The sequence below is a fragment of the Cajanus cajan genome, chromosome 4, assembly GCF_000230855.2.
Source record: "Cajanus cajan strain Asha chromosome 4, NIPB_CcT2T_4, whole genome shotgun sequence".
NCBI classification, from domain to species: Eukaryota; Viridiplantae; Streptophyta; class Magnoliopsida; order Fabales; family Fabaceae; genus Cajanus; species Cajanus cajan.
In genome coordinates this window covers 69,000,799-69,015,071 of record NC_138520.1, presented here as the reverse complement: position 1 = coordinate 69,015,071, position 14,273 = coordinate 69,000,799, and the positions used below count along the sequence as shown (strand labels likewise).

The 14,273-nt window shown below is 43.5% G+C and overlaps 2 protein-coding genes across 2 annotated transcripts; one reads left to right on the top strand and one right to left on the bottom strand.

Annotated features, from left to right (window-relative positions):
* The first annotated feature begins 1,646 nt into the window (after positions 1 to 1,646).
* On the top strand, positions 1,647 to 2,252 carry LOC109818427 (putative cysteine-rich receptor-like protein kinase 9). The gene has a single exon (XM_020383890.2). The coding sequence runs from the start codon at positions 1,647 to 1,649 to the stop codon at positions 2,250 to 2,252; it is 606 nt and encodes a 201-aa protein (XP_020239479.2).
* Positions 2,253 to 9,109: 6,857 nt separating this feature from the next.
* LOC109818426 (uncharacterized) lies at positions 9,110 to 10,784 on the bottom strand. The gene is made up of 2 exons (XM_020383889.2): positions 9,348 to 10,784; positions 9,110 to 9,244 (listed from the first exon to the last, which is right to left on the bottom strand). Exons 1-2 carry the CDS (start codon positions 10,782 to 10,784, stop codon positions 9,110 to 9,112), a joined length of 1,572 nt encoding a protein of 523 aa, XP_020239478.2.
* Between the last annotated feature and the right edge of the window lie 3,489 nt (positions 10,785 to 14,273).

The window sequence follows — 14,273 nt, the reverse complement described above, 5'->3', positions numbered from 1 at the left end:
TAAGAAGTGCAATGCTGACCATTGTTGTTTCTTCAAGAGGTATAACTCCAGTTATATCATTTTGCTACTTTATGTCGATGATATGTTAGTAGCAGGTTCAAATATGATTGAGATCAGAAATTTGAAGAAGCAGTTGTCAAAAGAATTTGACATGAAAGATCTAGGACCAGCAAAGAAGATCCTCGGAATGCAAATTACGAGAGATAAGCAAAAGGGAACTTTGCAGTTATCTCAAGCGGAGTACATAAACCGTGTCCTACAAAGATTCAACATGAGCAATGCTAAACCAGTTAGCACACCTTTGGCTAGTCATTTTCGCCTATCAACAGACCAATCTCCTAAGACAGAGGAAGAAAAGGAATTAATGGCTAAAACTCCGTATGCTTCAGCCATTGGAAGTCTGATGTACGCGATGGTATGCACAAGGCCAGACATTGGCTATGCAGTGGGAGTTGTAAGCAGGTTTATGTCAAATCCAGGTAAAGCTCATTGGGAAGCTGTGAAATGGATTTTGAGATATTTACGAGCCACTAAGGAGAAGTGTTTGTGCTTTAGTAAAGGTGAACTAAAAGTACAAGGCTACGTGGATGCAGACTTTGCTGGAGAAATTGATCACCGAAGAAGTACCACTGGCTACATATTTACGGTTGGAACTACAGCTGTTAGTTGGATGTCACAAATACAAAAGATCGTTGCTCTATCCACTACAGAGGCTGAATATGTAGCAGTAACAGAAGCTAGCAAAGAATTGATATGGCTTCAAGGATTGTTGACAGAGTTGGGATTCATCCAGGAAATGAGTGTTTTGCATAGTGACAGTCAAAGTGCAATACATCTGGCTAAGAATTCAACATTTCACTCCAGAACGAAGCATATTGATCTCCGTTATCACTTTATCAGATCTCTGCTTGAGGATGAAGTACTAACGTTGAGGAAGATACTAGGAAGTAAGAACCCAGCGGATATGTTGACAAAGGTTGTCACAACAGAAAAATTGAGGCTTTGCAGTACCTCAATTGGCCTTCAAGAATAACTGATGATGAAGGCAATTACACTATGTGGTAATCAAACTCCAAGTGGGAGAATTGTTATTTTTGTGTAGTTTGATTAAGTTTTGTAGTGTGTTTTTTCTTAGTCCCACATTGCTTAGTATTGTGAGATGGTGTTCCTCACTATGTTAGTCCCACATTGCTTAGTATTGTGAGATGGTGTGCCTCACTTTTGTTATATAAGGAAGCTTATGTAAGGTTTACAAATGCACCAAAACAAATACTTCTTAGTATTGTTTATTTCTCTCTTCTCTCCTTTATTGCCATTGTTCCTAACACTAATCATATCTTTTAATAGTACCATATCATTTTCTTATTTTATCAAATAAAAATAAAATAAAATAATTTAAAAGATATGATTGGTTGTCAGTGTAAAAAACTTTACACTAACAATGTATGGATGATTAACTCTATATATATATATAGTTAATCATCCATACACCGACAATGTAAAGTTTTTTACACCGACAACTAATTATATCTTTTAATCATGTCATATTTGAAGTTTCAACTCGCCGCTATATTTTCCATCAAAACACACAAAGAACCTTCCATTCATCCACCACTCACTCTATCCAAACAAACCCTAATAGAACCATGCGTTCCAATTCCTCCAACACCATCATCTCCTTTTGCATTCTCATCACCTTCACAACAACCATACAAGCACAGCTCGCCGACCCCGTTTTCGTTAAACAAGTCTGCAGTCCAAACCAAACCACCACCACCAACACCGCCACCTACGAAAACAACCTCAGAACCCTCCTCTCCCTCTTGTCTTCCAACGCCACCGCCACCAAATTCCACACCACCACAGTCCTCGGCACAACCTCCTCGGACACCTTGTACGGTCTCTTCATGTGCAGGCTCGACGTACCCTCCCACTTCTGCTTCCGCTGCGTGAGTAACGCCACAACGAATATATCCTCAGACCCAGAATGTTCCCTGTCCAAACAGGGCGTTACCTGGTACGCCGAGTGCATGGTTCGGTTTTCCAACGTGGCGTTCTTCTCCACCGTGGACACTTCTCCCTCGTGGGCCTTGAGCAACCACGTGAATGCCTCCTCCAACTCGACGCTGTTCATGGGGTTGTTGTTCGACGCCATGAACCGAACAGCGGAAGAAGCGGCGAATTCAGGTAACAGGTTCTCCACGAAGGAAACGAACTTGTCGCTTTCGAAGACCCTTTACTGTCTAGCGTAGTGCACGCAAGATTTGTCGCCAGGAAACTGCTCAACGTGTCTTGGTGAAGCCATTGGGTACCTTCCGTCGTGCTGCGAGGGAAAGGAAGGAGGCAGAGTTGGGTATCCCAGTTGTACCGTTTGGTATGAACTCTACCCTTTCTATGGCCTCGCCACCAATCAGACACCAACCAAAACTTCTCCATCATCAGGTTTTTTTATTACTAGTTGTACTTACTGAAAATCTGTCGTAGAGGTGATCTCTCGAGCAAGGTCGGTGAGTCTCCTTTGCTGTACGTTGGTGCTCCAAGATGGGGGTGGTACCTGCAAAAGAGACTCCGATGTTAAAGTTAGAGTTTGTATGATTATTAGTCTCGTATAAATAATGCACGTACCTTAGTGTGAATTAGGGTTGTTTTGGGCCCTGGGTCTGAGATTAGATGAGATATGATTAGATAATATATCTTATCTGGGTGAGATTATCTGAGATCAGTTATGATCTACTTAAATGTCGAGCTGACATCATATAGTGCGTGCCCGAGGTCTTTTTGTGCTGTGATGCCGAGCTCGGAGCTCGACTTTGCGGTACGGATAGTACACTAGCCCCCCGAGCTCTGAAGACCGTAGGTCGAGGAGTTAAGTCTGAGCTTGTCAAGTGGCCGTGACCTTTCGCGTATGCTTGCTTGTCGGGGTGCTACATGTCACCCCTGTTGCCTTGTTTTTGGAAACGTGCAGGTGATGTGGTGACAAGATTACATTTTTATTTGTTCGATGACATGGCCTCTTTGGGCCGATGTGGTGTTCCGATATCCATGTTTCATGGTCGAACCTTGAGCTCGGCAATAATGAGCCTACTGCTTGGTTAGGTTGGTAAACCTTTGACCGGGTCAGCAGTTCGGTGAGGGACAAGTCGGCAACTCGGCTGGCCAGTACACTTTGCCCCCCCAAGCATCGAGTAATGTAAGAGCAAGGGGGCTCCTGAGGAGTTTCCCAAATTTGTTGTTTGGAGGTTCAAATTCGACATAGTTAAGTAGATGTGATCTCAAGGTTCGGACTCGACCTTGGCCTATCAAGGTTTGAACTCGACCTTGGTTAGTCGTCACGGTTAATGTGCGAATACCGAAATTGTATGGGAATGGATATCCTTCGTTGATTATTTCTGAGGTGTGCCTCGTTTAAACTTTCCTTGGCCAAAGACAAAAGGGCTGTGGAGGAAAAGAGTACATCACCTGAATTTACAAGTTAAGAGAAATGTCTTTTGAGGTGGGTGACATTCCAAGTTCTGGATTCCCCTTCAGAGGGGTTAAGACCGAGCTCGGAGCTCGGTTTCATAATACGGATTGTACACTAGCCCCCCGAGCTCCGGAGACCGTAGGTCGAGGAGTTGAGATCGAGTTCGTTGTAGGGAGATGGCTTTTTGTAGATGCCGGCCTGTCAAGATGCCACGTGTCATAATTGTAATTTCTCATTTCGGTAACCGATGCCGGCGTGTTAATGGGTGTGACAGTTATGCAATGATGGCTTCTTTTGTCATAATGGGTCTTATTAAATGCGTGGTCAGGTGTGTCTTCTGGTTGACACGTGTTGTGGCCGTTTGAATTTTGGGAGACCCTCTCTTTCCTACCCGCGCCTTTCTCCCTTTCACTTTACTCATTTTTGCTTTTTCAACTTCTTGCGTACGCTGCTTCTCTTGTTTTCGACCGTCCTCTATTTTCGTTTCAGTCGTCGTTTCCGGTAACCATTTCGTTGTTAGGGTTCTTTTTTGAGGAGGAGTACCAGGTACTTCTTTTCTACTGTTTTCTCCTTTCTTTGTCTTTTTCGAGTCTTTCTTGTCTCTTCTTTTCTATGGCTGGGGGGAGTGGTGCTGGGTCTTCTACGTCTGCCCGAGGCAGGGGTAGGGGGCGTGGTAAGGCGGCGGTTGCTGGGAAGGCTGCCGCCGAGAAGAGTGATCCACCCAAGGATCTGGTGCCAGGGGTTCCTGGCTACGACTGGGTTAAACGCGATGTGGCTGGAGTCCAAAGCGTGTTCCGATCGCTCGCAGAGGTCGATGCGATTTGGGAATCACAACGGATTTGTGACCCCTCCATTTCTCGAATGATCCAGCTTGAACCCTGTCAGGCCGGTGAGGGTGTGTATATGGGGGGGTCTACTGACCGTCCCCATTTCTATATGTACTGGTGTTTCTTTAGGGACCTAGGTGTCCGCCTTCCCTTCACTCAGTTTGAGTGTGATTTTTTGGAATTCATTAACTCGGCTCCTTGCCAGTTGCACCCTGACAGTTGGGGTTTTTTGCGGGTTTTTCAAGTCCTTTGTACAGTTCTAGGGATAGAGGTGTCTCTTCCCATTTTTTTACATTTTTATCAACTGAAGATAGGCGTTCCGCCCTACGACATTTTGTCTTTGAATGGGAGTAGGGATGGTGGCTTGTTCACTCTCTACTCCCAGTCGTACAAAAATTTTAAACAGGAGTTCTTCCGGGTTGCCCTTGTGGATGTTGACCCGGTGAAGGATGGGGCATTCTACTTCGGCGGGTTGCCGAAGTTCCCCTTTTATTGGTGCCCCGAGCCGTCTAGGTTTCACGGGGAGGGCCAATTGCTTTTGACAGTTGCAAAGTTGGCCGCCATCGGAGATCTTGAGGCACTTCCTCGGCCGCTCGATTGCAAGCTCATCCTGTTGCTCGAGAACTCGGTGCACAGGGAAAGAGGCCTGGAGCGTGAGTATTCTATGTTTTGGCGGTTTGTTAAGGTTTGAGTTTAGGGTTTCTTGGCTAATGTGGGTTGTATTCTGTTTTGTAGGCATTATGGGGAAGAACTTGTGGAAGAAGCTTAAGCACCGCTACAATGTCGCTGAGCTCGAGGTTCCCGAGCCTCAGGAAAAGGGTGTCCCCCCCCCCCCGGAGGCCAGCCGGAAAAGAAAGAGGGGGAGGAAGGAGGCTGGGGGAACCTCCGCTCGTCCAGATGCCGAGGAGGTGGCCTATAAGGCTGCTGATGCTGACGCGGTGGATCTCACCGAGAGTCCGCCGTCCCAGGAGGCTACGGAGGAGATAGCTCGGGCTGCTGAGCCTGCTGCTCAGGCTGCCAAGGTGGCGACTCCGACTGCTGAACAGGTTGCCCCTTCTGCCGAGGTAAGTATCTTATCTCCTTGTCCCTTTCTTCTGAGTGGGCTTTCTACGAGTTTTTGAGGCGATGTTGTTTTTTACAGGCTGGGATAGCTGCCGAGGTAGGAGCTCGGGTTGCTGAGCGTGTCGCTCAGGTAGCCGTGGTGAGTATTTCTCTTTTGAGTTTTTCTATCCTGCCGATGTGTTGTTGTTTTGTCTTTTGACATGGGGTCATTTTTGCAGGAGGGGGGGTGCTACTGAGACCTCGGTTTCCCCGAGGCCAGAGGTTCCTGAAGTGGATTCTCCTGTTGCTGAGGCTCGTGGCGAGGGGCTGGGCTCGAAGATCCCGACGACCATGCCCACTATGTCTGTTCCCTCTCCTGGTTCGTCCCAGGGGGCTTCCCGAAGTCGGTATCTTGCTCACCGCTTCGGGAAGGATCGCTCCGACGTGAGGTTGGACCATGTTAGCGCCTCTGCTGACATGGACTCATTATGGAGTGCGGGGGTGACCGCCGAGAAGTTCTTCCCTAGCGGCTCGCTGAGCGCTGGGGACCAAGAATTGATAGAGGGGGTTGGGCCTGTGGAAAGCGTTGAGGCTGCTCAGGTCCTTCTGTAGAGGGCTACGACTATTATGGGCCACAGGAAGCATAGGTGGTCCAAGCAGCAGGAGGAGTTGGTCAAGCTGAGAAGCCGGGCTCAGCCCTAGAAGGAGGCAAATAAGATCCTGAGGGCGAAGAATAAAGTGTTGAACGCTGCCTTGAGCGAGGCGAAGGCGCAAGGGGCCGAACTTCGTTCTGTGAGGACTGACCTTGCAAGGGTGCAGAAATCTCTTGAGATCGCATTACGATCCAACGAGGCTTATGCTTCCCAGGTGGGGGAGCTGTAGGAGCTCGTCGCCTTCTCTCGTGGTCGCGCCCGCTCTTTGGAGGATAAGGTGACGTCTTCCTGTGTTCAAGTGCGGGCGTTGGAAGATGTTGTGACTTCTCTTAAAGGAGAGCTGGCGGAGGCCATTCTTGGCGGCCGGGAGGACGAGATTGCCTCTTTGAGAGCGGAGCTCGCGGAGCTGGAGGTGGGGAAGGCGGCTGTGGAAAAGAGACTGGCGGAGGTCGAGCATTCTGTTGTGGTGGAGCATAAGAGGGGCTTCCTTAAGGCTGCTCGCCAGGCCAGGTTCCTTGCGCCTGGATTCGACTTCTCCGCCATGCATGTGGAGAACGTAATCCGCTTTTGGAAGCTGGTCAAGGAGGATGACGCCGATGACAGCTCTAGTGAGAATGCCTCTGCGTAGGCCATTTTTTTTTTGTAATAATTTAGTTTTTCTTTGCTTTTTTTTTCGTCTTGCCTTTTGAATTCAAGTGTTGAACTCCGTAATTGTGTGTATATATTGCTTTCTTGAGATTTATTCTTATTTTGACTGTCTTTCTTTGGGCTCAAACTTGGCCTGTCATGAATGTGTTGTCTTTATGTTGGCGCTTTTAGCGTGTGTTGTGCCGAGGTTCGTACTTGACTTCGTTTTTTAGAGTGGAGCAAAGTGAATTACATCAAGGTTCGTACTCGACCTCGCATAGAAGCATTGAGGTTCGTACTCGACTAGGGATGGCAAATAAACCCGTACCCGTGGGTAATACCCGAACCCGTCCCGACTTTGACGGGGAATACCCGGTTTGACCGGGTACAGGGACGGGTACGGGTAAAACCCGATAAATTAAACCGGGTACGGGTACGGGTACGGGTATGACACCATAACCGTACCCATACCCGTACCCGATTTAATTATATTAAAAAATATTAACATTTTATTATATGTAATTATTTATTATAATGTGAAATATTTATAGTTGTATAATTATTAAGAAATATCTTGATTAAAATATGAGATAAAGAAATAATCTAATTATAATTATAATATAATAGAAAAATAATTTAAAAATATTATATATATTTTTTTTGCAAAAAAAAAATAATTTTTTACGGGTACGGGTACGGGTACGGGTATACCCGATACCCGACGGGGACGGAGATGGGGATAAAAATCACATACCCGGCGGGTACGGGTACAGGTACGAGGATGGGTTTATGTCGCGAGGACGGGGACGGGTATCATAAAACCCGTACCCGACCCGCCCCGTTGCCATCCCTATACTCGACCTCGCATAGAAGCATTGAGGCTCGTACTCGACCTCTGAAACGGGTGACCTCAAGGTTCGATTTCGATGTTGGATAAAAGCATTGAGGTTCGTGGTTGACCTCGGTTTTTTGTTAGGTGGATTTTTGTCATGAAAAGTCGACCTTGGGCTAATAGCGTCGAGGTTTGAATTCGTCCTTAAATTGGGGTAGAGCGACTTGTATGAAGGTTCGAGTTCTACCTCGTATTTTTGTTAAGTAGTGCGTTATAAAGGTTCGAACTCGACCTTAGATTCTTGTTAAATAATTTTGTGTTCTTAGTATTGTTGAACAACTTTGTGTGGGGGTTCGAACTTGACCCAAATCATACCGAGGTTCAGACTCAGCTTTCGATGGATACTCGAGGTTCAAAACTCGACCTTGGATGGGCGTATTGGGGTTCGGACTCGACCTTACTTTTGAGCAAAGGGAATTACATCAAGGTTCAATCTTGACCTCGGATAGAAGCATTGAGGTTCGTACTTGACCTCGCATAGAGGCATTGAGGTTCGTACTCGACCTCGCTTTTGGGTAGAGCGGATTTACATCAAGGTTCGAACTCGACCTTGGATATAGAAGCATTGAGGTTCGGACTCGACCTCGCATAGAAGCATTGAGGTTCGTACTCGACCTCACTTTTGGGCAAAGCGAATTTACATCGAGGTTCAAACTCGACCTTGGATAGAAGTATTGAGGTTCAGACTCGACCTCGCATAGAAGCATTGAGGTTCGTACTCGATCTCACTTTTGGGCAGAGCAAATTTACATCGAGGTTCAAACTCGACCTTGGATAGAAGCATTGAGGTTCGGACTTGACCTTACTTTTGAGCAAAGCGAATTACATCAAGGTTCAATCTTGACCTCGGATAGAAGCATTGAGGTTCGTACTCGACCTCGCATAGAGGCATTGAGGTTCGTACTCGACCTCGCTTTTGGGCAGAGCGGATTTACATCAAGGTTCGAACTCGACCTTGGATAGAAGCATTGAAGTTCGGACTCGACCTCGCATAGAAGCATTGAGGTTCGTACTCGACCTCGCTTTTGGGCAGAGCGAATTTACATCGAGGTTCGAACTCGACCTTGGATAGAAGCATTGAGGTTCGGACTCGACCTTACTTTTGAGCAAAGCGAATTACATCAAGGTTCAATCTTGACCTCGGATAGAAGCATTGAGGTTCGTACTCGACCTCGCTTTTGGGCAGAGCGAATTTACATCGAGGTTCGAACTCGACCTTGGATAGAAGCATTGAGGTTCGTACTCGACCTCACATAGAAGCCTGGGCAAAAGGATTTAGTTAAGGTTCGAACTCGACCTTAGGCGGGGGTATCAAGGTTCGTATTCGACCTGGTATGGCGAGGTTCAGATTTGACCTCGAGTTTGAGCGAACCGATCTGACCTTTAACGAAAATGTCGAGGTTCGTATTCGGCCTCGGAATTTGCATTCGCGCGTTTAAGGTTCGTTTTCGTTCATTACGTAAGCAGAAGAATAAGAATATAAATTGAGTAAAATGGGTGATTTCATTTATTATGTCTGTGTGCCTCGTTAAAAACCCTCTCAGTCAAAGACTGAGGCGGGAAAAGAGTGCACAACTTTGTTCATATGGACAAAGAGAAATGGAACTTAAGGAGCTATGGTGGGGGAATCCCTCTTGCTCTGCTTGCTGGACAAGGAGATCTTCAGGCTCTCGGCGTAACATTGCCGAGCTGTCTTCTGATTTGCTTTGACGGTGATAATTTTACCGTCCTTCCCTGGGAACTTCATGGTGAGGTGTGGAGTGGATACTACCGCTCCGAGCTGATTCAAGGTTGGCCTCCCGATAATGATGTTATAGGAGGTGTTGGCCTCCACGAGGAGGTACTGGACCATGATTCTCCTTATCTGGAGGTACTCCGAAAGTTGTCAATAGGTCTATGTACCCGCGAGTGTGAACTCGTTCTCCTGCGAAACCGACTAGGGGTTCCGTGTGAGGTTGCATAAGAGATTGGGGGACGTCTAGCTTGAGGAATGTTGGCCAATATAAGACGTCAGCCAAACTTCCTTGGTCAATAAGCGTCTTCTGAACCTCCCAGTTGGCTATTTCCACGACGATGACCATGGGATCGTCTTGATTTGGGCTGACACCAGCGTAGTCGTCGTCGGAGAAAGAGATCGGCGGAGAGCTCTGGTGCGAGGCTGAGGTGGTAGAGTGGACACAGTTGATGTTCCGCAGGTGTCTCTTTCGGGTAGAGCTGCTGGTGCCTCCTCCGGCGAAGCCTCCTGCGATTGTGTTGATTATTCCCCGTAAGGGAGCTGATCCTGTCTCGTGGTTTATCTCGGCCTGTACTGCTCCGCTGGCGTTTTGCTGGGAGCCTGAGGGTTGGTCTGTGCGAGCTCCCGAGCCACATCCTCTGCCTCGTCCTCGTCCACCATAGCCTCCTCGGTGGCCCTGCTGTCGTTGGACATATTGGCCAAGGTGACCTGCTTGGATGAGTTCCTCAATACGGTCTCGGAGCGTGCGGCACTCCTCGGTGGTGTCTCCATGGTTCCTGTGGTACCGGCAGTGTTTGGACTTGTTGGCACTGGTGGGAGTGTGACCTGGCGGTGGCAGGGCGAGCAGGTTGTTGTTGCTGGCTTCCTCGAGGATGTGTACTCGAGGTGCGTTTAGGGGAGTATAGAAGTCGTACCTTCCCCCTTTATTTTCTCTGGTCGATTTCTTGAATTGGCTGTCATTATTGACTTTAATTTTATCTCTGTGACCTTGTTCTGTCTTTGCTGGTCCTTTTCCACGGACTTGATCACGGAAAGCGGAGTGTTCCTCCATCTGGATGTAACCTGCAGCACGGGCGCGGAGCTCGTCCATGTCGCAGGGAGATTCCTGACATAAGCTATCGACGAAGGGCCCAGGCTTGAGTGCCATGAGCATGGCGTGCAGGGCGACCTCAGGATTCAGATTCCTGATTTTGATAGAGGTGGCGGCGAATCGTTCTATGAACGCTCGGAGTGGTTCGTCGTCGCTTTGCCTGAGACTGGCTAGGGCGGCTGAAGTGACATGATGAGGTCGGCTTGTCGCGTATTGTGCTATGAACCTTATGACTAGGGTATCAAAATTGTCGATGGATTCGGCAGGTAGCTGGGTATACCAGTTGAGTGCGGCCCCTTTGAGCGAGGTCGAAAAGACTCTACACAGAATAACATCATTGTTAGTGTAGAGGTTTACCTGTGTTGTGTACAGGTCGACGTGCTCGTTCGGGTCCGTCGTGCCATCATAGCGGTCGAGGTGGAGAGGCTTCCACCCGTGAGGGAGGGGTGTCTCCATGATGCCGTCCACAAAAGGGTGGCGGCGGAAGGTTGCCTGCCCTCCCGCAACATGAGTAGGAGCCCTGCTGACCTCATGGGCTGACTTATGCGTTGGTGCGTGAGATGGATGCGTGGCGGGCCGTGGGGTTGGTACCCTAGTCGCGGCCCGAGGTTGGGAGACGGAATGCTCATCCTCCTCGTTGTGGTTGCTCACGTGAGGGGGGATCCTGGTGGTGCCGAGGGAGCTGAGCGCGAATGCGCTCGTTTTCGGCTCTTAGTGCTGCTAGGTCAGCTTCATTAGCAGCCTACATTGCTGCTAGGTCAGTTTCGTGCTTTGCACGCATGCTTTGCAGATCGGCCTCGTGCTGCTACCGCATTTGTTCGACCTGGTCGATCAGTCTCCTCAACGCTGCTTCGTTATCCATGCTGGGTGGATGGTTTGCGTCGGCCGTTGCGCGTCTGCTATGGCTTCTGGTGCTAACCATAAGCGTGGCCGATGAGAGCTGTCTCGATCGGCCCCATGGTGGGCGCCAAATGTACTTACTGGAAATCTATCGTAGAGGTGATCTCTCGAGTAAGGTCGGTGAGCCTTCTTTGCTGGTACGTTGGTGCTCCAAGATGGGGGTGGTACCTGCAAAAGAGACTCCGATGCTAAAGTTAGAGTTTGTATGATTATTAGTCTCGTATAAGTAATGCACGTACCTTAATGTGAATTAGGGTTATTTTGGACCCTGGGCCTAAGATTAGATGATATATGATTAGATAATATATCTTATCTGGGGCGAGATTCTCCAAGATCAGTTATGATCTACTTAAATGTCGAGCTGACGTCATATAGTGCGTGCCTGAGGTCTTTTTGTGCTGTGATGCCGAGCTCGGAGCTCGGCTTTGCGGTACGGATAGTACACTAGTCATTTTTTAAGATGTGTAGTTTTTCTTTTTACTATGGTAATACTTCATTAAAATTATTCCTCTTAAATCATCTTTTTATTAAATAAAAACTCAGTCTCTAAACTTTGAGACTTGAAGATTAATCACAGTTGTACTAAAGAAAGTTAGTGAAATTTGCATATTAAAGAATACTACCGATATATTTTCTAATAAATTACGGTTAACACACTTATTTTACAGGATAAAATCATTAAAAAATGTTAAAAAGTATATATGTTGTTATTATTTTGTAAATATTTATTATATATAACTAAAATTTATAATAAATTATATCTATAAATAAGAATTATATTTTAATATATAAATTATATTTTTATATACTAGTGAAATTGAGACACTCTTTGTCTTAATATATTATTTAATAAAGGTGTTTAAAAATTATCAATATTTTGTTAAACCATTTTTTATAAAAGTAATTAATTTTCAATTATTTTTTATTATTTAAAATTTAATGATAAAATCTTCTAAAAAAATGTGAAAACAAAAAAAATGGTTATAATTTCCTCTAAAAAAAATGATTATAATCTCATATTCCCTTTATATATAATTAGTAGGATCAAGACATTTTATACCTCTATATTTTATTTAATAAAAATATTTAAAAATTATCTTAGATTTATTTGTATTGTGTTTGGTCTTCAACCTTAAAATCTTAGGTTTGAGTCTTGTATTTGTAAGGGTAATTAATTTTTAATATTATTTTTATTATTTAAAAATTTAAAGATAAAATTATCTAAAAATTGTGTTCATTAAATCAGTCCATCACCTTTATATATGTTATAATATATATATATATATATATATATATATATATATATATGTGTGTGTGTGTAAATTTTATATTAGATTTAAGATAAATAATTTATATTTTGGGGCACAGATATTTTTAATTATTGCTAATTTATTTTAAAGTATTAAAATTTAATTTATAAACAAATATGATAAAAAAATATACTTATATAATAAGTTAAAATAATTCTTAAAAGTGTTCTCATTATTCTTAAAATTGTTTTCATGCAAGATAATTTTTTTTACGTTTAATATATAGAGGTTGATATAAAGTATCTGTAATTTATTTTTTAAAAATTATTAGAATTTAATTTAAAAATAAATAAATATGATAGAACAAAAGAAATAATAACATATGAAGAAAAAATTTAAAACTTTTTCTTTAAAAAAATAATCTAGTTAAAATGTACTCTTCAAGAAATAACTCTTAAAAACACTCTATTTTAATATAATTATTTTAATTTTATATAAATGGTATTATTTATTATATAAAATAAATAAATAATGTATTATTCTCGTAGTTATTAATTAATTTTGTAAGTATCTTAAAATTTCAATTTAAAAGTCATATTCAAACTAAGATTTAGTAAGACTACAGTAATTTGAAAGTTAGTTTTAACATGAAATTTAAAGTTTAATTTTATTTTAGGTTACATTGAATTAGTACATTCAATTTAAAAGATATATGCTAAAGGCATTTTAATTTTCTAATATTATAGGTATTTATGAAATAAATAAATACGTTGTTTGTTTAGGAAATTTGGATTTACAAAAATTAATTACCTAAAATATTGATGTTTAACATATATATATATATATATATATATATATATATATATATATATGTATGTAAAGAGAGGAGTGATTCATTTACTCCACGAGTAAGTCTACCTTTATCGAATAACTTTTGTTTTATATCAAATTTCAATGATCCAACCATTGAATTTAAAATTTTTAAGACATAAGTCAAATTTACAAATTTATAACAAATTTAAAAATTATTTAATATTTTATTTCATTAATTCAAATCAATATATAAAATAATTTTATAATTATTTATCAATTTGAAAATTTATAACAAAATTTTCAACATATCTTTCATATATCTTAAATCTACGATTAAGGACTAAAATATACTGGATATCAAATAACTTAATTTATATTATGATGGATGGTTCTAACTTGACATATAGTATATCCCTCAGTCGATGGAGTAATTGGAAAGCATTGGTGGTCCGTTTCATGCTATGTAGCATAGTAGCAACATTGAGTGACAAACATTGTAGTCCGCAATTGCACCCCCAGTTTCTCTACAGTACCCAGTCTCTAACAGAAAAAGTTAATTTGGATGACACTGTTTGTTTTCTAACGTGGTACACAAAATATCCAGCCTAACAAAAACAATGTGGATGGGGATGATCGTCAATAATCACGCAAGGAAGAAAACAACCATTGTTTCGCTCAAATCAAAATCAAAACAAATAGTGTTCATCGACAAATCCATGGTGAACACTATTTCTGTGCAATGTGTGTGCCAGCAGCCACGCTCGCTGCAATTGGGGCGGGCCTCGTGCTTCTGGGGAACAATAGAGACCTGGGCACTGTAGAGAAACTGGGGGTGCAATTGCGGACTACAATGTTTGTCACTTTAGGAAGAAGGGGGGCGTGGGGTGTAGGGGTGCGGGGTAGGGGGGTGTGGGGTGCGGATGGGGATGTAAATTTAAGAATTTCATTTTTTTAAGGGTAATTTAAATATTTTATATATTTT

Coding starts and splice junctions, on each gene's coding strand:
- LOC109818427 (XM_020383890.2), top strand. CDS start 1,647: ATGCGTTCCAATTCCTCCAACACCATCATCTCCTTTTGCATTCTCATC.
- LOC109818426 (XM_020383889.2), bottom strand. CDS start 10,784: ATGGAGACACCCCTCCCTCACGGGTGGAAGCCTCTCCACCTCGACCGC. Junction 9,245..9,347: donor ATAAGGAGAATCATGGTCCA/GTACCTCCTCGT, acceptor CTCACCATGAAG/TTCCCAGGGAAGGACGGTAA.